Source organism: Esox lucius, chromosome 16 (assembly GCF_011004845.1).
Source record: "Esox lucius isolate fEsoLuc1 chromosome 16, fEsoLuc1.pri, whole genome shotgun sequence".
NCBI classification, from domain to species: domain Eukaryota; kingdom Metazoa; phylum Chordata; class Actinopteri; order Esociformes; family Esocidae; genus Esox; species Esox lucius.
Genome location: NC_047584.1, coordinates 22,659,131 through 22,685,427, shown reverse-complemented (window position 1 = coordinate 22,685,427; position 26,297 = coordinate 22,659,131). Strand labels below are relative to the sequence as shown.

The 26,297-nt window shown below is 41.0% G+C and overlaps 2 protein-coding genes across 3 annotated transcripts in view; one reads left to right on the top strand and one right to left on the bottom strand.

Moving 5' to 3' along the window:
* The window catches only part of cerkl (ceramide kinase-like), a 50,056-nt gene extending 48,757 nt beyond the window's left edge, over nt 1-1,299 (top strand). For both annotated transcript variants that reach the window (XM_034286747.1, XM_010880104.5), the window contains one exon: nt 413-1,299. In XM_034286747.1, the coding sequence (XP_034142638.1) occupies nt 413-494 (82 nt within the window). In that variant the 3' untranslated portion in view covers nt 495-1,299. The remainder of the gene's footprint in view (nt 1-412) is intronic.
* itga4 (integrin alpha 4) lies at nt 1,124-26,297 on the bottom strand. Its single transcript, XM_010880103.5, has 28 exons — nt 25,799-26,297; nt 25,423-25,541; nt 25,093-25,187; nt 23,905-24,034; nt 22,269-22,336; nt 22,009-22,138; nt 20,661-20,746; nt 18,192-18,254; nt 17,794-17,931; nt 14,644-14,752; nt 13,901-13,995; nt 13,264-13,354; nt 12,129-12,174; nt 11,520-11,674; nt 10,654-10,808; nt 8,872-9,024; nt 8,603-8,679; nt 7,224-7,374; nt 6,935-7,033; nt 5,926-6,002; nt 4,899-4,988; nt 4,712-4,799; nt 4,496-4,603; nt 4,200-4,328; nt 3,865-3,990; nt 3,675-3,773; nt 3,271-3,390; nt 1,124-2,791 (listed from the first exon to the last, which is right to left on the bottom strand). The coding sequence occupies exons 1-28, from the start codon at nt 25,975-25,977 to the stop codon at nt 2,693-2,695; spliced, it is 3,075 nt and encodes a 1,024-aa protein (XP_010878405.2). The 5' UTR covers nt 25,978-26,297; the 3' UTR covers nt 1,124-2,692.

Below are 26,297 nucleotides of genomic sequence, written 5' to 3'. Positions count from 1 at the left end.
TAGCAATAGAATTCATAAAACATCTGCCAACAGAAGTGCTAATGGTTATGTAGGTCAGCAGTATTATTCAGAGATGCTTTGTGGATCCTGTCTAATATTGTCATTTAGCTGGTTTAAAACCCCATAGCACCTGTCCTGTCAGGCCTTCGACCTGGATACAATCTCGGTCTCAAATAACATTACCAAGGAAATGACCTACTGCTGCTCAATAAGTATAGCCCTACCTATATTCTCATGGCTGTGTCATTCTGGTTTGGGGTTTAATTTCTACAGCAAAGGGAGAGATTGTATGTAGTCAGTATAATCCAACCAGTAGTCTTATTGATCATGTATTTGAATTCAGAAACGTCTTCTCTGAACAGGAGGAAAATCTGACAAAATTCTTGTAGTGATTTATTTGTTTCTCCATCAGGGTACATCCTCAACTCCTGACTCTATTTGGAGTAGATGTGGAAGAGGCAGAGGAGCCACACACCAAGTGTAGCTGCATTTAACACTGTCTGTAGATGGGAATCTGAGCCTTGTCTTTAGACTGAAAACAATCTACAAGAGACTCTATACACAACCTACCACTGTCTACAAGAGTCTATACACAACCTATGTCTACAAGAGTCTATACACAACCTACCACTGTCTGCAAGAGTCTATACACAACCTACCACTGTCTGCAAGAGAGTCTTTACACAACCTACCACTGTCTACAAGAGTTTATACAGAACCTACCACTGTCTACAAGAGTCTATACACAACCTACCACTGTCTACAAGAGAGTCTATAAACAACCTACCACTGTCTACAAGAGTCTATACACAACCTACCACTGTCTACAAGAGTCTATACACAACCTACCACTGTCTGCAAGAGAGTCTATACACAACCTACCACTGTCTACAAGAGAGTCTATACACAACCTACCACTGTCTACAAGAGAAGTCTACATACAGCCTAAAACTGTCTGTATGTAGGAGTTGTCTACACACACAACCTCCATTTGCACTGTCACTACATCCTACCTACAGGAATTAATTCTGGACAAATCTGTGAATGTTACCTACCAGCATTAATACTGTAAAACACAGTCAATTGTGAGAACTTGAATAACCAAATAGGACATGGAGACCCATTAAATAGGAAATCTTGATTTATATAAAAGCAGACAAAATAATAATACATTCCAGTGCACAATTACATAAATTATCCGACCGATTAAGCAAAATGTGTTGACAAACACAATGTAGTCTGCCTGTTTTACATGCCACGCAGCTATTTGTTAAAAAATTAAATTAAAATTGAAATGTGCCCCCTTGAATTTCTTTTTCTAAAAACTGACAACTTGGTCAGGAAAGGTAGACTCCCTGAATTACATGTCCTGAATGTTAAAATGCAAGTAGTGATTTAATCATCCCAATAACCACAAAACTATCCTGTCATATATGAGCACCACCTCATGTAACATTCATGTAACTGTTTCAACAGACAGCGGTAAGACTGTTGTACAGCCTATATTATGAAGAACAACCCCTTCAGGTTTCAATTCTGACTGTGTTGAGAAACAACTGCCAGGGTGCACACAGCGTGGTCACACACACGTGAACGGACGCACGTACACACACGCCCCCACACAAGCGGCGCAACCACAAGGTGCTGTCCCCTTGAAGAGTGCCGTGTGTCATTCAGAGAGTCAGCCCACTATTCCAAAATGAGTGAGACCCAATGGCAGCCTATTTGTTCAATAGGCTGCCATTGCATTTTATGTTATTTTCTCAGATGACACAAAATGCTATGTAACACTTGAGTAATCTGTTCCTTTCAGTTTTGGATTACCGTACATAAACATGGTTCAGATCATGAGCATATTGAGACAAAGGTCCTTGATTCAATCTGTCAGTTACTTTAGGGACACTAGTTTCACAATGAAAGACAGTTTGTGGCCATGTGTCTTAACAAATTGCATAAGAATAAACAAAAGTACTATCATTTAAAAACTGTAAGAAAGATCTCCAATTTAGTTATATACAAACCTATTTTTGACACAGTATGTATGACATACTGTATGTTTGACAAATAGATGTGTATATAGCAATACAGTCCATAAAGAAAAGCTTCAGCAGCGCATTCATACATGTGTTGTACAGCAGACAGTATCAATACTTGCTTCTGACTCCAAGTAGTTGGGTCTGTGAGACATAGGTCAAGTTCATTAGTGCACATCGTAGCAAACTGCTTTTTACCAAAATGAAAGTAAGCTCTCATCTATTAAGGGACATGTACAGATAAATTCCCCAGGTTTCGGTCCATTTTGGTGCATTTTCTTCTGTTCCTTGGAGATTACGCAGCCCACTCTAATGTACGCATTCCATGTTTTAATGTGCTGCAGTTCACGGCACCAAGCCCAGAGGTAAAGTGCAATCATTTGTCCCGCTGACAACCCAGTTTAAACGTACATGTACACATAGTCAGCCTTCTTCCTATTCTGCATGTTTTGGGGAAATGAAGCCCTTTCATTCCTTGTTCTTTGCGTACTTGATTATGAGCCACCAAAGTTGTTAGGGTCCAGAAGTTCATTCTCTTGGGTTTGGAAGATCTGTGAAAATGTGCCTTCTAGTAGAAACATGGATCCACAACAGTTGCTCCATGCTGTAGTATAGCACCATGCATCCGTTAGGACACATTCTACATTTGGTTCTCACTCTTAGGATGTACTCTCATTCTTCTCATTCTTTGGTACATAGTCCCAGCTATCCCTCCTGATGTCATTGTCCTTCTTAAACTGCCTCTTGAAGAAACCAGCCTGTGGAGGGAGAGCAAGTTTCAGTTTCAGATAATGTACGTTAATACACAGCTGTTGAACTCTAGTATTGCTGTTTGAAATCTGCATTTTAGTTCTTTGTACTTTGTCATTTGTATTTCACTGGCCTTAACAACAATCTAAAGTATTTTGTAATAAGATAATGTTACAACTTTTTAACAGTCATGAGAGAAATGTGGTCTTTGGGGTGGAGCATAGTTTTATTATGTCTTTTCACATTTGCATTTGTTCATTTATTTTCCAGAGCAACCTAATCAGTGAAACAAAACTGAAACTAAAGTAGGCAAATGTAAAAGTAAAGTAAAAAAAAGTTTAAAGTACCACTACAAATAATTGAGGTTTGTTTTGCATTTGATATTAGAGTAATAAAAATACACTTCGCAATTAAAAATTGTGCCCATGTCTGTATGCATTAGAAGATGATGAAGACCATGATTGGTTTGTAAGTGAGCAGTACTGACCTTCCAGAGGGCAAAGATAAGAAGGGCCAGGATAAGGAGTCCCATCAGTAGACTGACTACAATGATAAACACCTTCACTGCTGCCTGAGGCTTCTGGGTGAAGTGGCCCTCCAACACAACCTTGGACACAGACAGAAATACACCACTTACTTAAGACCTGTGTAAAACATGCCTATAATCCAAAACAGCATAGCATAGACTTTTTAACACCTCTGTCACTGCCAACACTAAACTGGTGTGGATATCAGTGTTAAAACAAAACACAAGTCAACTGAAGGTACTAACACCTCACTCTACCCCCACCGGACCTTGACGCATCTGCATTGTGGAAAGGGGGACATAGTATGTGGTTGTAATGGGGGGATTCTCCATAGAACTACTGCCTAGGACTGCCCATCACTTACCTGAGCAACAGAGCTCCGCAGTAGAAGGGTGTTGTGAGGGTCCTCTCTGGGTGACTGGACGATGCCGGTGCTCTCCAGCAGCATCACTCCATGACGGCCCTAACATGTCGACGGAGGCAAATCAACATCCCAGACACAATCCTCCTCAGTTCCAGATTAGACAGGGATTATTGAACTTGGAAGTGTTTACCGGTAAGATCTGTAGAACGTTGGGGTTCAGCTTCACTTCCATATGAATGCTGGCCTCCTTCCCAATGTCCATGTCTCCCAGTCTACACTCCAGGGTCAGACAAAGGTCATCCCCGTAGGAACAGAACTACGGAGAGAAAGGTTCGAAGGTCAGGTTTACTTGCCATGTGTAATGATACAATCTTACCAGAGCTCTATCTGAAAAGACTGTAGAAACTGTCACTCCATGTTAAGGCAGACGTAAGGACGAAGGGCCATGATTTCACCCTGGCGCCAACATGCATGGTGAAGCACAGCTCCAGAACTGTACAGCACATGATGAGGTGTAGTATGTACCATTTTGCGTCTGCTCGACTTGGAGAAGAAGAAAAAGATCAGTTCCTCGATGAACAGTGACCGTGGCACATCACAGTGATTTTCCACCTGGATGGAGCCGTCTTTAATGGCACATTCTCCAAGAGAGGTCTAACGAATGAAGAAGAACATCAGTTCAATAGCGCTCCATGTGTACTCTGTGTACTCTCCATACGTTTCACTCATGCTTCACTTGCTAAACCAAATTCTGTAAATTCCATGAAACCTTTTTTTTTGTTATATACTTACTGATCCTACTTTGTAAATTCATAACCTACCTGGACGTTTGTAATGTTGAGCAGTTGGTATGGATATTTGGCTAGAATCTTTGGAATATCTATCTCCACTATCGTGTTGAGAGATCTACTTGGACCAATATTCAGAACCTGTCAAGTAAAATCACACAGATCAGTGTAAAACTCACTCAGTCTCTTCCATTTTTTTTAAAACTCTGACTCAGATGTTGTGATTACATCAGTCTGTCCTGAACTTACCTTGTAAGTGTAATTGAATGTCTCTGTGTAGCAATCATCAGGAGTAGGCCCCTGGTCACCAAACACAAAGGATGTTGGAGTCACAAATCTGTAAGGGAGAGCAATTATTTGCTTGTTCAAAAGAACAATAAATGATCAAATACTGTACTACTGTACAGCTGTGTGTTACTGCAAATCAATATCTTACCCATGGATGTTGATGTCCACTCCATATCTCAGTGGTAACATTAGAGTGGCAGAGTTGTCATGAAGAAGATCCTCCTTTTCATAATTGTCCCTGAAATAAACAATTTGAGTTAAAATGTTAAATTATCTATTTTGCTTACATTTTTTAGTTATCTAGGCCTGTAACGCAACTCATGCCATTAAACTATTCAATTACTAAACAACAGAATTGTCAGAATTGAACTTCACATTCTTAGTAACGCATTCCTCAGAGATCTGGGCCAAAGTGTGTGTGTTCATGCATTTCAATACATTTAAATAAGAGTTTATTACATTTACTATCTTTAATGATATTCAAATGCTGGTTAGCCTTTAATTTTAAATATGTATGAAGCAAGGTTGTAGTTACTTCATAATGATGCTTTCAATAAAACTCAAACATTGAACATGTAGGGCTGGTTTCGCAGACACACATTAAGCCTAGTCTAAGACTAAAAAATCTAGTTCCATAGAAAACTCCATTGAGGTTGTTTTTTCTAGTCCTAGATTAGGCTTAATCTGTGTCTGCAAAACCGGCCTGTAGTGTTTTAAAGTGTTCTGGAACAATCAAACGTTCCAAAGCCATTCTTTATAAAAACAACACAACACTGACAGGCAGAATTATTTCCTCAACTACAGGAGGAAACCAAGAGGTTAACCTTCAGCAACCAATGATTTGAATAATTTAACTGCTTGAGCCTGTGTTTCCTGATCCCCTAGTAACAGAACAAAAACACACTCAGAAAAACACACACACGTGCACATTGACACATGATGTCAATGTGTCTCGCTGGGCTCTTAAAAGATCACTGTCTTAACAAGGCTGGCCAGTAGTAATTGTACGCAGTAACAAGACATTACCAAAAATCGTGTTTCAAAAATGTGGCATGAGATTAACTTGTGCCCTCTTGAGGGAGAATGTTTTTGAGTGATTAGGTCATTTTGCCGAAACATTGCATTGTAGGAGCTCTCAGCGGGTAGCGAACTTTCCTCAAGAGGCCGGTACTTACCCACTAGTAGTGATGACAATGCTAACATCGCCAGCATTGCTACTCTGGTTCACATCCAGTAAAAAACTTATGTTGACCTGCAGGAAAGAATGAAAGTCTCATTAGCCATGGAACAAGAGGCACCCATGGAAGCTGGTGTCCTTGGTTTCAACATACATATCTGGACTTAAATGAAAGATATATACTAATAGACTCTGGAGGGATATAACTTCCATATACCTCAGGAGCTTTGTCCATCTCAGGTAACCCATCATAACACACAGGAAATGTAAACAAACACTGTACAGCATCACAACATTGTTAAAACTATAATTGTAATATACTGGATGGTCAGGTCTTGCTCTCCTAGCTCTCTGCTATGAACTTGAGAGCAGTACCATTTCCTCAGACCCTATTTTCAGGATTTGACAAAAATAAACAGGTGCTTTGACTGCTTTCATGTTGTTAAGATAAAGCTTTAAAACAGCAGGAGCATTGACACATGACAGAAGAAATGTGTTTCTGTAGTGAGTTCAAATGAGTCTTCAGTGTCATGAGTTCAAATGAGTCTTCAGCTGATAATGTGTGTGTGTAATGAGTTCAAATGAATCTTCAGTGATAATGTGACTGTGTAGTTCAAATGAGTCTTCAGCTGATAATGTGTGTGTGAAAGAGTTAAAATGAGTCTTCAGCTGATAATGTGTCTGTGTAGTTCAAATGAGTCTTCAGCTGATAATGTGTGTGTGTAAAGTGTTCAAATGAGTCTTCAGCTGATAATGTGTCTGTGTAGTTCAAATGAGTCTTCAGCTGATAATGTGTCTGTGTAGTGAGTTCAAATGAGTTTTCAGCTGATAATGTGTCTGTGTAGTTCAAATGAGTCTTCAGCTGATAATGTGTCTGTGTAGTGAGTTCAAATGAGTTTTCAGCTGATAATGTTTCTAGCAAGCGATGAGAATTAGACCCAGTCTAATGAACAAACAGTGGAATTAAGGTTTCAAGTAAGGTTGTTGTACAACTGTGTGACACCGACCTTGGCTCCAGAACTGAAGTACAGGTTTCCCACATTGCAGTCCACTCCGACTATGGACTTGCTCTCCTCTGAAATGTCACAGCTCACAAACATGTCCTCCTGAATTTAACAACAGATATACAATTAAGGAGAGCCCATATTCTACTGCTTTTTCACAGGACTATAAAAGTGGTTTTAGAACCATCTTTGAACACCTGAATTATAAATTAATTTGGGATCATGTGAGACTTTGAATAACTACTACTTTGGGTGATTAATGGATCTAATGAAATGGGAATCAAACACTTACTGCATCCAGCACTTTTATGTAGTGCAGGTTACTGGGGAATCTTAGCTGGAGCTTTGGGAGGAAGGCCTCATCGCCAGTGTTTACCAGGGTTGTGTTCAACATGATGGTCTTCCCATTACCCAGGGCAAAGTACGACATGTTTTTGTGTTTCCTGCAACATAAAAAGTATGAGGGCTGTCGCTTCTTACCAGTGACTACCCATGACTAAATCCACAATGAATCCTACCGTCCTTTTTAGGCATTTATTCTTAAACAGACTTAAGTGATACAGAACATTTATTTACACTTATTTCATTCTTTAGTGTGTTTATAGACTTGAGTCATAACTCATGGTTTCAGAAGAAATTGGAGCAGACTAAACAGTTCTAAGATGTTCCTGTGTGTCCTTCATAAATGGCACACTATTCCCTGTATGTTTAGTACACTACTTTTCACCAGAGCTCTATGTGCTAGCTGGGTGCAATTCAGGGCATGTTTGTTTCCTGGCTTTAAAGCAGGCCATTAGTCACTCAACATGCAGCCACCTCAGAGAGGGGAAATAAACTGGGACTAGGGGTACAATCCAGATGGCATCCTATTCTTGACATAGAGCTCTACTATGGAAAAGGGCCTAAAAGGGGTTGTGTTACACACACACACACACACACACACTCTTAAACCAAGTGTTTAGATTCTGATCACTTTTCTGTAACACTTAAACATGTTACTAATAAGACAATACAAATAACAGACAATTTCAGTCACGGCCCAAGTGATCTTTGACCTGTTGACCCCATCAGACATTAGTTTCCTTTACATGCTGGAATAATGATGAGCACCCTCACAGTTATCGTACTCTCTGAGTTAAACACACTCCAAACTGGATGATGGGAAACAACAGTGTCTAATATCTGAACAGTTTGGGGATATTATGGAGGTGTTATTCTGGGCCCAATCATGTTCCCAACACCGTTGTTTATGGTGGGAACACTTGTATATCTGAATGTATATTGTTTACGTTTTAAACACATACATCTAGGTTAAAAATACAGTGTCACGTTTCATTGTTTTATGGTTTACGCACATAAACACCCCCGTGTGGCCGTTAAGAAACACAGTGATGACCCTTTAATAAAGCGGCCTGCATATCCTTAATAAGCTTTACGATGGCACTGCTGACAAACATCTTACCTATTGGCATGATGTTAGATTTCCCCACAAATATTGTACTGTTTGGTTTGAATGCTTTACATTTAGATTGTTAAAAAAAACATTTCCAGAGCACGGTTTTGTGCAGAGCAGTGATGACAAGTATAAATCAAAGCTTCAAGACCAAAAAGTTGTAAGACAAACAACACACCTAAACATACTGTGACTGGACATGGCTGAATGACACTTACTGTGGCAACACCAGATGTACAGAAACCTGCAGATTGCTCGAACAGTTTTCCAACGAACAGTACCGAGCAAACTCCGTCTGTGGAGATGGTCAAAATAAAGCACAAGTTTATACTAAACAAAAAAAAAAAACTTTCAGTTGTAGGCTCTCCACTGAGCGTGTATTTTGGTCCCGGGCAGGACTTAAGGTTGATGCATGCCAGACCTTAGAACAGCTGACCAGGGAAAGGATCTATATTTTTGTCTAGGAAACCGTCGCGACAAGACTCACCTTATTGACCACAAGGTTGCTGCGTCCTCCTCTCTGCTGCAGAATGGGTATTAGAGGAGGGAAATTCCGCGACTCGCCACTCCGAAAACTGGGGTTTTTAAGAGCGTACACGACTTCAAAATAGATGGGTGTGAAAACATCGCGAACATCTTTCTAAACGGATAAAAAGAAAAGGCAACATTATTCATCTCCTTTTATGGCTTTTAGACTAGTCTGGCTTGGCCGTGCTAATTGACTGTTTTGGGCTGCGTTGTAGTGGGGGCCTGACTCTGCTCTGACACAATGGTACAGTGTCCTGTGCTGTCTGTCCCAATGAAAGAGCTGGTTTGTGGCCACTGCAGATGTCCCAAAGAGCCTCTTCATCCGCTCAGACACCTGCCTTTAGCTAAGGAAGGGATGTGAGACTACAGCAGTAGAGGCTGGTGAAACCTAATTGAGGAAAACAGGGCTCATATTTGCAGTTGAAATGGAGGAAATGGAATGGTGTCTCACACTGGGTTTAATGTGTTAATCACTCTGTTCTGTTTACCTCAGCTCAGACATTAACAGGACCCCCGTACACTTCAACTAAGGTTCACAGGACTACATAAATGTTCCTAAAGTGTGACTAAGTTAATGTGATGATACTGGATGGCCTGCTCACCAGAACATTGTCAAGTTAAGGCGGATTTGGCTTTGAGGTTACAAAGAGACCCTTGGAGAAACCCTGGTCTGGGATGTGTTATCTGCTGTTTATGGTTTTCAATAGCTCCATCTTTAATAAGAACAGTATGGCCCAGCTCAAGAGAGACTTGAGTCATCAATTAATTAGTGAGTGGGTTTAAACATGAGCAAACATGACATCAGATGGCAATTAGAAGAGACTGAAGGAAGAGTCAGGAGGGGCCCCACCAAAAACCAAAAACATCACGCACGCACACGCACGCACGCACGCACACACACGCACCCTTACCACCTCCCTACTACATCCAGTCACTATTTATTACTGTGCACTTAAGCATGTTCCCTTTTTTGTAAAGTGATACTCATCTAATTGAAAGGCACAATCTCACTTTGAACACATCTTACGGTATTAGTTCTTCTTTATTTGGCCAAGATGGAATGAGTCATTGACTAGTGATGCAAATCTACACAACTGATGGTCTTTCCGGAGTAGTAAGCCTGTGATTGGTCGCCTATGACCACTGTCCACGCATAATGATGTCAACCTGCCTGCACTGACTCACAGCACTTTGATCTCTATCAGAGGCATGGTGACCTGACCTGAAGTCTTTGATGTCTGGCACCACCGTGACATTACTTTAACAACAGACCCTGAGTCAGTTGCTCCAAACCTGCACAGTGGAACTGAGTGGAGATCGGTGCTTTGATATTCTGCTGCAGCATGATGCCCTAAAAACTATTCCAAATGGGTTGCTAAACTATTCAAAACCAATCTGTGCTTGGATTTGTTGTACCGGTACTGAGATGGCTAGTCAAGTTTAGATGATTGCGGTAGTGTAGGAATACAATCTTTCCTGCCCTGGTAGTGGCTATGAATTCAATAGAAATTATGTTTCGTAAGAATGAAGAACTTGATTTGCAGAAAGGCCTTTTGATAGAGTTCTAGGCAGAACCTTTTATTAACATTATTACTAAGAATACAGCACATTCTATTACAGTTTTGTGTGTGTGGCAGTTTCATTGAATCTGAACTTGGAAACAACTTTCAGTGGTTACAGCTGGTAGCCTCCACATCCCAAACCCTGACCCATGATGCCTAACATCTGATACCAGACTCACCTTCATGAAGGCCTGGTGGGTGACGCAGGTCAGCTGGTCATTTCTGGCCCTGACCCAGCCTGTTGTGGTGTTGGACGTCCCGTTGCCATGGAAGTAGAAGCGGGAGGGGAAGGACGCCTTGTGGTGCGTGTCTGCTGTCAGGTTATACTGGAGCTCTGCAGGACAGGGAGGATGGGAGATCAAATGATTTGGTTTCAAAGAATATCCAGGGTTCAAATCACCCAGGGTCCTGGATACACAGACCAAACCCACTCCCAGTCCCAGTCCTAGCCTCACCCAGAGCCTCAGCCTCACTCCCAGCCTCACTCCCAGCTTGCCTCATCCCCATGCCCCCTCCCCCCACCACACACCCACATCCCACCCCAAGTTTCACCCTCAGCCCTGCCCCACTGTATCTATCAGGACAGAGCCATGCCAGAGTCGTACTCGCAGTAACGGGCTCTTTCACCAGAGGAATGCTCTGTAGAGATAACCATTTTTCAGGCGTGGTTAACAACTGGAGCAACTGCCCTGAGGCCCCAGGGACATGTGATAAGATGGAGACGGACAGTGATAAGGAAACAGAAACGGGTTGTCTCGGATACAAATGTGTTTCTGTGAACTAGTCCTGGGCAGAGCCTTTCATCACTATTTCCCAACAGACGCAAAAGACTTGTGCACTGTGCCTTTTTGGATTTTCCAGATACCAACCGGGAGTTTCTCATGCTTGCATTACTATATATGCACAAACGCCAGAGCCCAAACTGGCTTTAGTTTGTCAGCGCCTCTGCTTGTCTGTCACTAATGTAAATATTAACACAGTTCAAACAGAGGTCTCAGGGCAGTGTTATGAGGGGGCCAGGAGGACGCAGAGAGCGGCTGCTCACCTGTTACGCCTTTGAAGCGTTGATCGCGGACCTTAAAGCAGACTGTAGCATTGATGCAGACCGCAGGAAGACCATGATCAGAACACGCCGCCACAGAGCGGTTCAGCCTGAGAGGCAGGGGCATGGTTGCTTCCACTACCACCACTGGACGAGTCCTGGAAAATGACCAAAACAGCATCCACAACACAGGACTGTCAGAACACAGTGGTTGACATTAGGAGGCCTCCACCATGACCCCCCGCTGGGGCCTGGCACAGGGACAGGACAACGGGTCAACAACAAACACAACATGAAAACAACAAATCAACATTGTGTCAAAATAGGACATTTACAATATGGCAGCTACAGTTTATACATTAGGAGATCAAACAGTTTTAACACATCAACAAACCCAAGTGTATTAGAAAATCAGAATGAATTCTTTAACTATACACGCCAGGCCACTATTCAAATAAGTCAAATAAATCACCACCCAATCAAACATAAATACAGGCCTTCTAGTTAGAAATATCAGTTATATTTACATTTTAGTACTTTAGCACACACTCTTATCTAGAGTTAGTTATAGAGCATTCCTCCAGTGGATGATCTTGTGGCCACAGGTCTTACCTCAGAACCACAGCCTTGTCTGAAAGGAAGGACCCTACCGCTACATCTGTGGATTAGAGAGATCACCATAGATAAATGAACATGCAATTTCCTGCCGTAAGCCTATCTAGCTGCCAAACCGTCCAGAATGCTTAAAGCACTAAGCCGGTTTGTTAATCTGTTCAGAAATGCCTTGCAAGTTTAGTACCTAGTTCAAAGAGAAGACTCATTAAGAGATGACTGCCTTTCTACATTTCTCTCTGTGAGTTTGCACAATATATTGTTTAGTTGACAGTGCATGGCTACAGATAATAAAATGAGAAGCAGATAGCATACAAACTGCCATTAGAGAGTGGTTCTAGCATGCATCTGTTACCCTAAGCTCCACATTCGTATTGTGCACACATTTGCAGACAGGTGTAGAAAATCTGGCTACTGTTAACAGTTTCTGAAAGCAACAGCATACACATTTGACCAACGTCACAGTTGTCTTGCCTTCACACGTGCCAGCAGGAAACCAACTATTGACAACCACTGTGTGTCTATAGTTCCTCCAGAAACAAAATTAAATAACACATCTAGGTAGATACGAAGAAATTCACAATATCAGCACAAAATAAAGACTGGATAGGCCAAAGCCTGTATCTAGGAAGGAAGAGAGCTGATGCTATCCAGAGCTGACATCTCTCCACTCCTCCACTGTTCATTCTAGTTTTATTTCATTAGCTATGAGATATGGAAACAACAGTCGTCATGAGATACAGTGACAAGATATAATATCACATTATAACCACAAGATTTAAACCTAGATCCGCTGATAGAAAACCACCTTATCTTAAACCCCAGGATATCCCCGCTTCCTATTACATTTTTCCCTATGTAACAGCCCACACTCAAAAGCCCTTCCTTTCACACACACACAAACTCTCCTTCGCACACGCACGCATACACACGCCAATGCATCTCTCTCCCGACCGCAGTTCTGTTCCCACCAGCGCTACGTTTCGACAGCCTCACTAATTTAAGACACGGCGCGAGTGACATCAGAGCAGCGGGACGACAGAGTGGGTGGTGTTTTCGTCAGCAGTACAGGACCAGAGACAGACCCAAACATTGTCCTTCACACAACGCTGGCAGTCAGGAAAAGGAGTGTTACCTTGGTAACCGTTTCCGTCAACATCGATGCCTCCGGACACAGACTGGCCGAACATCTTTAAGTCATTACCAAGAAGGGACCCGGTGATCCTCTGATCAAAGGAGAACAGTTGATTATTCATACAGCTTAAAACCCCCTGGACAGTACACACTTCATATGCATCTCTGCCCCTTAACAAATGCAGCATTCTACTCTGGAGGGAAGCTGTAGAATACAGCGTTTCGTTTCATTTTTCCTGTCCACATAGCTTTGAGATGGAATAAATGAATCTATCTTGATATACAATAAGTGCCTTTTTCTCCAAGACGTTTTGTATGTTTCGTATTTTTGTATTCTATATTGGCGTTACTCTATAAGCATTTAGAAATGGATTCATCTACATAAACAAGGAGGAGGGGAACAACAGTTTCATGAAAATGCTGTTAGAAACAAGGCTCATTTGAAGGACGTGGGAGGATGGTGAAGAGCACTGGTCAGGGAGGAGAGCCTGACCCCACCCGCTGGTGTCGCTCCCACCGTCTCCACTGGGCTCCTTCCTTCCCCCCAACCCTCCCACCCTCCCTCCCAGTCACCTCCTGTCCCTGAAACCAGAAGACAAACAGCAGCTTAAAGAAACGTAGCCAAACGGTGTACGTACTTGAGAGAAGGTCTGAGCAATCCCCGTCTTCCTCCCATTGTAGATATATATAGCCCCACGCAGCTCTTCCTCCTGCGGAGCTCCCACTGCCACATCTGGAACATATTTAGTCAGTCGGGTGTTAACTCACTTAGTCCACATCCCAACTGTCATCCTGTTCCCCACATAGCGCGTGTCTTTTGACCAGGGCCAACAGGGTTCTGCATTTCAGAAGGGCACCAAACAGGGATTAGGGGGGATACTTTGGACTGACACGAGTTAACCTCCAGGATTACAGGGACATAATGACCAAAATAACAACCTTCTTACAATCCACCATGCAGGCGGCAATTCACCCACTCCTTAGAGACGCACGGCCTCCATCGAGTCTGTTTATCTGTGTGAGTGTGTGTGTATGTGTGTGTGTGTGTGTGTGTGTGTAAGTGTGGGTAATTGTGCTTGTGTTGAGAGGAACTGGCAGTTAGGTTGGTGTAAGTGGCAGTTAGAAGTGCTGTGGGGCCCTGTGTTCAGCTGGAGGGGATGTTGGTTGGTTGGTTGGTTGGTTGGTGATATTGTGCCTGGGTTGTGTGTGGCCACTTTGTTATGTGTCTTCGTACATAATAATATCACCACTACTGACAAATCACTTGACTCCATTTTACCAACCACAAAGCCGAGTTCAGTGTCATATGCTCTACTACAACACATATTTATCACAGAAAAGAAAACATTCTGAGCATCATTGCAATAAATATAACACTCACCATGAAAGCCATCATCATCGATATCTCCCAGATCAGTTATAGACTCCCCAAATCTTGCGGCATACGAGTCACTTCCCACCAGTTGGAATTCTGCTTCCTTCATATTAGCCTAGAAAAGCACATTTAAAAGTGTTATTCCTCATCCCAGGCTAATTGCTTATGAAGTAAAACATTGATATGTAGAAAGTAAGCTCAGTAAGCTTAATGATTGTGTAACTGTAGTAATTTAGTAATTAGGTTTGGTAACGACTTCAAGTTAGTCATGTCAAACAGAGTTGCCTGGTCCTTAGTAGAAAGCTGTAGCAGATAACATCAGGTTTAGTGATCCTTAATACCATTCCATCAGTCATAGAAGCAGCCTTCAGGCCCTTCATTGATTATGTGTGCAAACCTGGTGGCCAACTACAAGAAACGTCTGACCTCTGTGATTGCCAACAAGGGTTTTTGCCACCAAGTACTAAGTCATGTTTTGCAGAGGGGTGAATACTTATTTCACTCATTAAAATGCAAATCAATTTATAACATTTTTGACATGTGTTTTTCTGGATTTTTATGTTGTTATTCTGTCTTTCACTGCTCAAATAAACCTACCATTAAAATTATAGACTGATAATTTCTTTGTTAGTGGGCAAACGTACAAAATCAGCAGAGGATCAAATAATTCTTCCCTCACTGTACCATACAGTCCCTTGGTGAAGACTTGAGGAATACATGTATATGCAGTTAAGAAGTCTATCTCTCTTATTTACTACAAAATCACACAGGAAAACATGCAAATATGACTTCACATCCTTCGCTGTTGAAACCACAGCCTTGGTGTTTAGAAATGAAACATGTGCTGAACAAAGATGTGCATGTGCTTTAAAAGTGATAAAGCAAGAAAACATGTTCTGGTGTTGACCAGGTTCTGGTCAGTCTGCTCAATATGGGCATTGGCTGATTGTTCAAGAGGGTGCACTTTGAAAATCAGCAGGAGACCCAACATATAAGTACAGTACCGTCAGTTAGAAAACAGGAAGCAAAGCATTTTCACAGAATAAAGTCTTCATTAGTTGACATTAAATCTTTTAATAAAGTGCCTTAAAAACAGACTGTAAGGCACTATACAGAAACATATTCAATTGATCCGCCTGGCTTAGTTAATAAAAACTTGTAACCTTAATAACCTACTAAATTACCATAGGCCATGGGCAATTTGCAAAACTCACACTGCTAGAAACACAGTAACAGCATGACAGGAGTGAAAAAAATATTGCCTTTAAATCTGTTTTCAAATCTCTCAAGTCTCTCCTTGCCTCCTTCTGTCGCATTGGATAAAAAGGTCATTCCATCTTAACCTGTTACTCCAATGAGTTTTGAAAAGGCAAGAATAGGAATCTGGGATATCAACATTGTCCACTGTACTGCACTAAGTCGTTGGTGTGATACTTAACCAGCTTCACTAGGCTGGTAGGTTTTTATTCTTATTATATTGTTTATAATATAATCATATTATATATACAGTGGGGAGATACACTGCCGATTTTGCAGGTTTTCCTACTTATAAAGCATGTAGAGGTCTGTAATTTTTATACTTCAACTGTGAGAGACGGAATCTAAAACAAAGATCCAGAAAATCACATTGTATGATTTTATTGCATGACATAAGTATTTGATCACCTACCAACCGGTAAGAGTTCCAGCTCTCACAGACATGTTAGTTTTTCTTTAAGAAGCCCTCCTGTTCTCCACTCATTACCTGTATTAACTGCACCTGTTTGAACTCGTTACCTGTATAAAAGACACCTGTCCACACAATCAAACAAACACCAATCTCTCCACAATGGCCAAGACCAGAGAGCTATTTAAGGACATCAGGGATACAATTGTAGACCTGCACAAGGCTGGGATGGGCTACAGGACAATAGGCAAGCAGCTTGGTGAGAAGGCAACAAGTGTTGGCGCAATTATTAGAAAATGGAAGAAGTTTAAGATGACGGTCAATCTCCCTCGGTCTGGGGCTCCATGCAAGATCTCACCTCGTGGGGCATCAATGATCATGAGGAAGGTGAGGGATCAGCCCAGAACTACATTGCAGGACCTGGTCAATGACCTGAAGAGAGCTGGGACCACAGTCTCAAATAAAACCATTAATAACACACTACGCCGTCATGGATTAAAATCCTCAAGCCAGCCCCGTCTGAAGTTTGTCCAGGCCCGTTTCATGTCCAGGCCCGTCTGAAGGTTGCCAATAACCATCTGGATGATCCAGAGGAGGAATGGGAGAAGGTCATGTGGTCTGATGAGACAAAAATAGAGCTTTTTGGTCTAAACTCCACTCGCCGTGTTTGGAGGAAGAACAAGGATGAGTACAACCCCAAGAACACCATCCCAACCGTGAAGCATGGAGGTGGAAACATCATTCTTTGGGGGTGCTTTTCTGCAAAGGGGACAGGACGACTGCACCGTATTGAGGGGAGGATGAATGGGGCCATGTATCACGAGATCTTGGCCAACAACCCCCTTCCCTCAGTAAGAGCGTTGAAGATAGGTCGTGGCTGGGTCTTCCAGCATGACAACGACCCACAGCCAGGGCAACTAAGGAGTGGCTCCGTAAGAAGCATCTCAAGGTCCTGGAGTGGCCTAGCAAGTCTCCAGACCTGAACCCAATAGAAAATCTTTGGAGGGAGCTGAAAGTCTGTATTGCCCAGCAACAGCCCCGAAACCTGAAGAATCTGGAGAAGGTCTGTATGAAGGAGTGGGCCAAAATCCCTGCTGCAGTGTGTGCAAACCTGGTCAAGAACTACAGGAAACAGATGATCTCTGTAATTGCAAACAAAGGTTTCTGTACCAAATACTAAGTTCTGCTTTTCTGATGTATCAAATACTTATGTCACACAATAATATGCAAATGTATTACTTAAAAATCATACAATGTGATTTTCTGGATTTTGTTTAAATTCATTCACTCACAGTTGAAGAGCACCTATGATAAAAATGATAGACTTCTACATGCTTTGTAAGTGGAAAAACCTGCACAATCGGCAGTGTATCAAATACTTGTTCTCCCCACTGTATATTAATAAAACTAAAACACACTTAAAAAGAACGTTTGTGGAAATTTGTATTGAAAGGAAAAAAGGGATTCAATAAAAAGGACCCAGTGCTTACTGCTCCTTGGTTGATGTAGACATGAACTCGTCCTTCCTCTCTCACAGTGCTGTACATGGGAGCTCCTACTAGAAGGTCAGACAGGCCATCTCCATTGAGGTCCACAGCACACACACTGGAACCAAAATATGAGCCCATCTACAGTACAGAAAAAAACGATTCAATATCACTAATCAAACAAATTTAGAATTCATAAGCAGTTGTCACAAAGCTTGGAGGTATAATATAGTTCTATGTCAAAATTAAGATAACTGCAGTTTTCCTAAATACAAATTAAACATAGTCCTATAGACAATAGAGCATGTTCAAAGATTTTCCATTTTAAGTGGTTATTATTCCAAGTATTAGTCCAATTCTAAATCTGCGTGTGGGAAACATTTCTCGCTACTAACTCTCACCTTGTGGCCCTTCACTTCAGTGACGATCTTCAGTATGTTATCTACAACTCTGAATAGGTAGGCCTGGAGAAGAGAAAAGACCTGGTCATATCTGAAAAAAACGTATTATGGATGATACACTACTTAGACTGCAATAACGACACAGACATCTACTTTCTCAAGTGTCATCTCAGTATACATTCAGTAATAATCTAAAATTAAGGATTCTCGTTTTTATTCTCGTTCTTATTTTCCCCATTATGTATTGTTTTTCAAACATATGATAACCTATATTCATTGCAATGTTAAATTGTTTGGTGTTATACATGTTTAGATAGCTACCTTAATTGTTATTTGAATTCAGTACAGTATGATGACTTTTAAGCTAATACTAGCAAAGTAACACTTATATTAGTTCTGATAGAGCACAGAAATCCCTATGGTGTGACCACTGTAGGGACCTCATATCATCTGTTCAACAGGCCTATGTCAAATTCCTTTGCATGTGGCTGACGATGATTCCAATATACACTACTGTTCAAACTTTCAATGGCATGTTGTGTTTGCTATTCCAAGTTAATCATTTTAAAAGGCTAATTGATCATTAGAAAACCCTTTTGCAATTATTTTAGCACAGCTGAAAACGGTGCTGATTAAAGAAGCAATAAAACTGTCCATCTTTAAACTTTTGAGTATCTGGAGCATCTGCAATTGTGGATTCGATTACAGGCTCAAAATGACCAGAAACGAAGAACTCCTCTGAAAGTCATCAGTCAATTCTTGTTCTGAGAAATTAAAGCCAATCCATGTGAGAGATTGCCTCACAGGTTTTCAAATGGCAGCTTCATTAAATAGTGCCCACAAAACAGCAGTCTCAATGTCAACAGTGAAGAGACGTCTGGGATGCTGGCCTTCTAGGCAGAGCTGCACAGATAAAGCCATATCTCAGATTGGCCAATAAAAAGAAAAGATTAAGATGGGCAAAGGAACACAGACAATGGACAGAGGAAGATTGGAAAAAAGTGTTATGGGCAGACACATCTAAGTTTGAGGTGTTTGGATCACAAAGAAGAACATTCGTAAGATGACCAAATGAAAAGATGCTTTAGGTGTGCGTGACGACCTCTGTCAAGCATGGTAGAGGCAATGTGATGGTCTGGGTGTGCTTTGGTGGTGGGAGATCTATACAGTAGTGGTTCCCAACCAGGGGTCCTAGGACCCCTGGGGGTACTTGGCCTCTCCAAAGGGGGTACTTGAAAACACTCATGACACCATAGACTTACTAGTGAAATTAACATGAGGGGGTACTTCAGGGGTACTGAAAGCAGTGCAAAAACATTTTGGGGGTACAGTAACTGAAAAAGGTTGGGAGACACTGCTATACAGGATCAAAAGGATCTTGAAGAAGGAAGGCTATCACTCCATTTTGCAACGCCACACCATACCCTGTGAACCGCGCTTGATTGGAGCCAATTTCCTCCTATAACAGGACACTGACCTAAAGCCCAGTTCCATTCTGTTCATAACGGAGTGGCCAGCACAGTTGCTAGATCTCAACCCTATTGAGCTGTTGTGGGAGCAGATTGACTGTATGGTATGTGACAAGTGCCCATCAAGTGCTCATCAAGCCAAAATTCTGGGAGGTGCTTCAGGAAGCATGGGGTTAAATCTCTTCAGATTACCTCAACAAATTGACACCTAGAATGCCAAAGGTCTGCAGAACTGTAATTGCTGCATATATATACCTATATACAACAACCAGGGGAGCAGTTACAGCAAATTGATTTGCTCAGGCACATGACATCAGATTTACTAAGATTGAGCATAGCCACCTTTAGGTTACTGGTCAGATGCTCTAACTGCTAGACTGCCACCCACTCCATTTTTCCATCAATGACCAAGCTGTACTGCTCATCATACTGCTTGCCAAACAAGGATTTATTTGCCAAAACATACAAGCTTGGAAGAGAGCACCTTCTTCAACCAACCACCATGATTGAGCGGGCGGCCAACCAACCACAAAAGTAGCTGCAGTGTGACATGACAAGGCAGTCCAACATCATGGACACTTCTGAGACAATTTGCAACACTCTCTGCTGGTTCGGGACTCTTCATAACAATGTCCCAAATGGCAACCTATCCACTAGAGCTCTACTTTTGGACTCCTACTACACTAAAGGCCTTATAACTCTGTGCCAAATATCGTCACAAACCCTTACATTGATACAGTACCAGTGCAGAACCTAAACATCTTTTCAGTAGCACATATTTGAGGGCATATATTTTACCAGCAACATCAGGAATGCTAGATTTATCATATATTTTGCTAGAACGTGGTTGGCATTCAAACATACACTTCTTTTCACTTTGTCAAGTCACAAAAATCAAGCCACATATAAATGATGGTTCAGTGCTATCTATGTATAGACTAGGGATGGGTTGATGGGGACGGGGTTAAAGGTGAAAAACAGGAATAAAATGAACTCTTACTTTACCAGTCTGCTTATGCTGGGGTGCACCGCCTACAATCTCTGTGGAGTCAGGGTGAAGGAAGTGGCCGGCACCCACCGAGTAGCCTGGTACAGAAAAGACGGAGGATAACATTAATACTTCAATACAGCAAATGAATCAGACTACAAGAGTAGCATGGAATGTAAACATACACACAGGTGACAAATTAAAGAGAAAACTTGAATAAATGTGTGGAGGAACATCGCATATGCAGATGCTTCCATAAAGGTGTACTGCATGACACAAACAAGCAATTAACATCCTATCATATGGCATATCTGTGGCATGTCTAAAAATGCTAAGCAGGTCCAGATTACCTTGATTTTTGATCAAGATGGAAAGAGGAAAGAATCTATTATACAGCGCTCTCCACCACCATCACCAAAACACCAAATGAGGTGTTCATTGTTGTACATTGTTCTGAGCTTGTGGCCCAACACATTACTGAGACAATTTGTTGTTTTTTCCTTCAAACTGTATTGTTGTCAATTAGATGTCAGTATGAAGTTTATAAAACCTTTGTACATTTATGAGCCTTTGTAGAATCTATGTATTGTAGTATCACCTTGCCTGGCAACTCAAACTCCTTGCTATAGACAAAAACTATGCCACAATCACAGGCATTCATTTTGTCTCTGCAGGGAGACTGGGTCTGGTTGCAAAAACTGTCAAATCCTGTCATTGGTTACTAGAAACCGATGGGGTTGTCAGATTGGTACAAGAAACATATAGACGGAACACAGGTAAAGGAACAAATTTCAAAGGTTTTTGTCATTGTTGTTGAGCAGCCCTCCTATCTTTTGTTTGCTGAGGCGTGTAGCCCACCTGAACAGGTAAAGCAACTTCTTGAAAGTTTGTCATTGGCTTAGGTATTCTGACTGGATTTCAGAAGACTGAAGTATGAATCGTCAGGCAAAGACAAAGTAGTGCAAAACCCACTTTGATGTGGTTTTCCTTGACATAGAGAGTCATTTGCAGTAACTACAAGTAAGCAAGTGACAGTGCTTACTTGTTGGTGCAAATAGTACTTAGTGTAGTATTACCACACTAAGTAGTAGTAAGTAAAACATACTTACTACTACGTAGTGTGATTGTCCCACCTTGCTATCTTGGCAATTAATGCATTTTGTCTTAATATGTTCCGGGTAAGAGCGTGTTCTAAATTAGTAAAGTGTATAGAAAATATTAAATATTGAGTAACTTTGTGTGTCTATGGCTGCATGCAGGTGCAGGCACCTGACAATCAGCTTCCTGTTTACACACACAAACACACACACAAATGTGTGTGTCCTTTCGATTGCATCCAACCATATAATTTTTAATGTACCCAAGTAACTGCCAAAGTCGACAGGGTTGTCTTCATCCACATAGGCAGACCGGGCCCCAGTAGAGGTGTTGTAGACCAAGACAGACCCAGTCCAGAATGATGTCCCAGGAGCTCCCATTATCATCAAGTCCTGAACACATGAGAATGGCCATTTACGATTTTGAAGATCTTTAAGGTTTGTTACTTTTGTGCATTATCAGCATAGGCTAGACATGAAGTAGAGAAACACTGTCCAAAATAATGCATAGATTCTTATTTACCTCCGTCAGAAAGTTGGCTATTCCTGCTTGGCACGATGCATAATCGTCTCCAAACTTACGCTGATGATCTGGAAAGAGACACGTCAGGTCATTTAGACAAATGCAAACATACTGTAAACAAACTCTGAGCAGGTTGCCTGCATGGCCTTGGTTGCAGTGAGAAGAATAACAGATGGATATTCCCATTTGACCTTGATTATTGACTCATTTCTGTGCTTGTGTTTAGATCCCACTGGTTGTGTGCAAGTAATTGGCAACTGTACGCTACTTTTGAGAAAATATGTACAAAGTTTCAGAAAAATACAATCAAAAAAGTAAGCAATTTTTTAGCACTAGGCTGTTAAACACACTGGATCAACACCAACAACAATGGATAAACTGGTTACAATTTTCAATTTCTAAACTGTAAAATATAAATATTTGTTTGAAACCAAATATGATTTAATGCTAGACATTTTATTTTATTACTGCCAAACTTTCATTAATTCCGAGCCGCAGCATATATTTTAACACTGAACTTCCTTTTCCCATTTTCCAATGGTCCAGTGGTGTCAAAATGTGGTTAACATACAGCTCTGGAAAAGATTAAGAGACCACTGCACCTTTTTCTTTCCTTTCCAAAAAAGTCTAAAAGGAAGATTTTGAGTGAGGAACACAAGGGTTAAAATTAAGAGACCACTGCAAATTGAACGATTGAAATTCTACACTCAAAACTTTCCTTTTCAACTCTTTTGGAAAGAAAAGAAAAAGGTGCAGTGGTCTCTTCATTTTTTCCAGAGCTGCATTTTTGGTTGCTATCAACACCCATGTGGCCAAAATATCTTAAGTGGTTTGGTTTAAATTAGAATGCCCTGTAAAAACAAAAGAAGCATTTTAGCCAGTTTGGTTGAGATGGCAGGAAACCATTGGTCAACTGCATGATGTCATTATGTTGATTGGATTGTACTAGACCCAGACTGTTCAGTTGGTAAGGGGATGAATCCAGACCAGTCGCCCATTAGGTCTGTTTACTAAACTTCATACTGGTTTCGGTATTCCCACATAATAAGACAGAAGGTTGACGGAAATAAATGATGAAATAAATATCTAATTTCAAACTCAAATTAAACAGATTTGCATCAAGACATGAGAATACAACATCTTGTTACAAATTCACTTTCAAATGGTTTATTGATTATCAGTTTATGAAATTCCCTGTAAATCAACAAATTAAGGAGGTTCAATAACTTTGAATAATAGAAACATAGAACGTATAAGATAAGACACAAAATCATTATCATCAGCATCATCTACCTTATACTGTATCAGACGTTAGTGCTATTACATCTTAAATGGAATTATTGTGCAAGTTAAATAAATACAATAATAAATACAGTACAACAAATACAATATTAGATGAAATTACATTTTCTGTCACGGTGGGCAAAAATAACAACCTAAAACCATGCCTCCAAGAAGCTACACCTCTATCCACTGACATAGAAAGAGTTTTTGGAAGCTATGATTCCATTTTGTAAAACCTTTATAGCTTCAAATTTGTTCTTACATTTTATACAAATTCAATAAACAGATCAAACTAAAGTGAAATTCTGGTGATTTCTACAGGTATCCACTCAAAAGAAATAAGAAATCCTACCTTTATAACATGGGATCAGCTGTATGGAATGTTTTAGGTCAGCATCATATTTGTAGCAGATGCCATGAGGCAGCTTGTTCAGATTCTCTTTATTGGAATAGAACACATTCTTCCAACGATGTCCACATGCCTGAGAAACGAGGAGCAGGACAGATGTGGGATGAAAAGAAGATTAAATCAGGATTGGAACAACAATGGAATCAGCTTCACACGAACCATGTAGGTCTGTGGTACTTCTAATGAGCACCATAAAGACACGTTACAAAATAAAGTTGACCAACTGAATAAAACACTATACTTGTAATAAAGATGTTGATCTATTTAATATTGTGAATCATTTGATATGTCTTCTAGGGGAGCAAGTCAAGCTAGCTATGCTTTCCTCCCCAGACCAGGCAGGGAATGATGGGACGGAATTTTCAGCCTCTTCGGGGTTGTAGTTGTGAAAATTAGGAAAAGTGTAAGTACACGTTTCAGTATCAGCCAACTAATGCAGTCAAGAGAAAACTGTTACAGGAAATAATCACTGCCATCTAGTGATATTAAAACAGGGCTAACATGTGCCAGGATATCTGATGAGACCAGCTATGTAGAATTCTATCACCAGACACCACATGAAGTATTTGTGGATGCTTGAATTTTTGTAATGTTCACAAGGATGGTCTCTAAGACTACACACACTTCGACATGAAAGAAACCTAAAGGAATTGTACTTTATAAAGCAGATACAGTACAGAACAAAAAAGAGGGGCAGGGCGAGCAACTCCAAGCTACATACAGAGTGTACAGACAGTAAACACATGCGCAGATGGAGACACATTAACAGCTTCTGACTATTCATGGACAGAACTACTTAGAGTAGAGCATGTCTTATTAAACAGTTGGATCTGCAGCCTAGGCCTGTTGCATTTGACTCTCAGATTATTTATTTTTTTAAACACTGTAAAAGCCTGGAAAATACTTGACCACCACCTGTGTAAAAACACCAGTAATATGAAATCAACAAACCATCACGGGACTATTGAGAAGGGCTAGTAACATGTTGAACCTGCTTGCACTAATCTACATACCACCAACTCTACTAACTTACACATCAACACTGTACATGGCCATCCGTTGTCACGACCAATGACATACAAAAATGCTTTTAAAAATAGATCCGAATGATTGGATGATTGATTAACATACCAAAACATGGCCATCACTGGGCTGCCTAGACAGGCTGACTCCAAGCCACTGGTTATCACGCTCTGCTTCGCAAGTCTTCCCACAGCTGTCTAGAACTGCATCATTACCCACATAAACACACGCAGATACATACAGACAGACATCCACACAACAGAAAATTGGTTGGGAATTTGAAAGACCTTTTTGAACCTTCAAATGAAACATGAAAAACATACGTGGAAATGTTAGTTAACCAATACCCCAAACAACGTCGGTCAGATAACCAAACCACATCATTTGTGACTAAATTCCACAGTTAGTCCTTGTGTCGCCCAGATCAATTTTACAAACCTGGTGTTGGTATTTCCTGACATTCTCTCTTGTCTGAAATGCTGCACTTAAAAATTGCTCCTGGTTTTCTAACAGATGAATTGATAGATGAATTCGCTACTGGAGCTCCGACTAATAACCTATAGCAGACAACATACAAATTGTTATCCGCCAACAATTTACAGAAGTTAAAGTTTTACACATATCAACGTTAACACGCATAAACGCACACTAACAAGGGCTTTAAAAGGCGTTCAAAATATATTTGTGTTGACAGACTCCCTATTCAACAGTTTTCACACACTTTGGCAGTTAATACCAACCACTTTAATTAATCAAGCTATTCAGTTTCTGTTCATGAATAAAGTAAAAATATAATTTCAAATGAATCACGTACCATGTGTTTCGCCTGTTCTTGTGTAGCAATACAGAATATCCAAATAAAGATCCATCTGGCCCACTGAAACTAACGGGATGGGATACGTCTAAATTGTAACAGTAAATGGAGCCACACCATAAGTAAGCGAGAAGAAAGCTCCAGCAGCAATTTAGATTTCCCGGCTTCCTTCGCTCCATTTTTGTTAAAAAAAAAATAAGAAAATAAGCTACAAGCTTTTATAGAAAGAGGAAATGACAAGTAAGGACAGACGAAAACAAAAGAACATCCCGACACCAACTATAGAGAGGCAGTTGAGTAGGCAACAAACTGCCCGCGCTTAACTCCTGTTGCGCTTCTTCACGCGCGGGTCTATCTGCCGGTTCGCGATCATCAGATCTTGGTTGGATTCCGTCACGTGTAACATACTAAAAAAGAGCTTTGAACCTCTGGCGGGCTGTGTGGATGCTACTCTCCAAACTCAGCCCAACCCTCCAACCCGCCCATAAACTTCTTACCA

Bases quoted from the DNA above. Each gene is read 5' to 3' on its own strand.
- itga4 (XM_010880103.5), bottom strand. From the start codon at position 25,977: ATGGAGCGAAGGAAGCCGGGAAATCTAAATTGCTGCTGGAGCTTTCTT. The intron at 18,255-20,660 runs GTAAGAGTTCAT...TCTCTTCTCCAG, and splicing joins AGCATAAGCAGACTGGTAAA to GCCTACCTATTCAGAGTTGT. The intron at 14,753-17,793 runs GTAAGCACTGGG...GTGCTTTTCTAG, and splicing joins TCTACATCAACCAAGGAGCA to GCTAATATGAAGGAAGCAGA.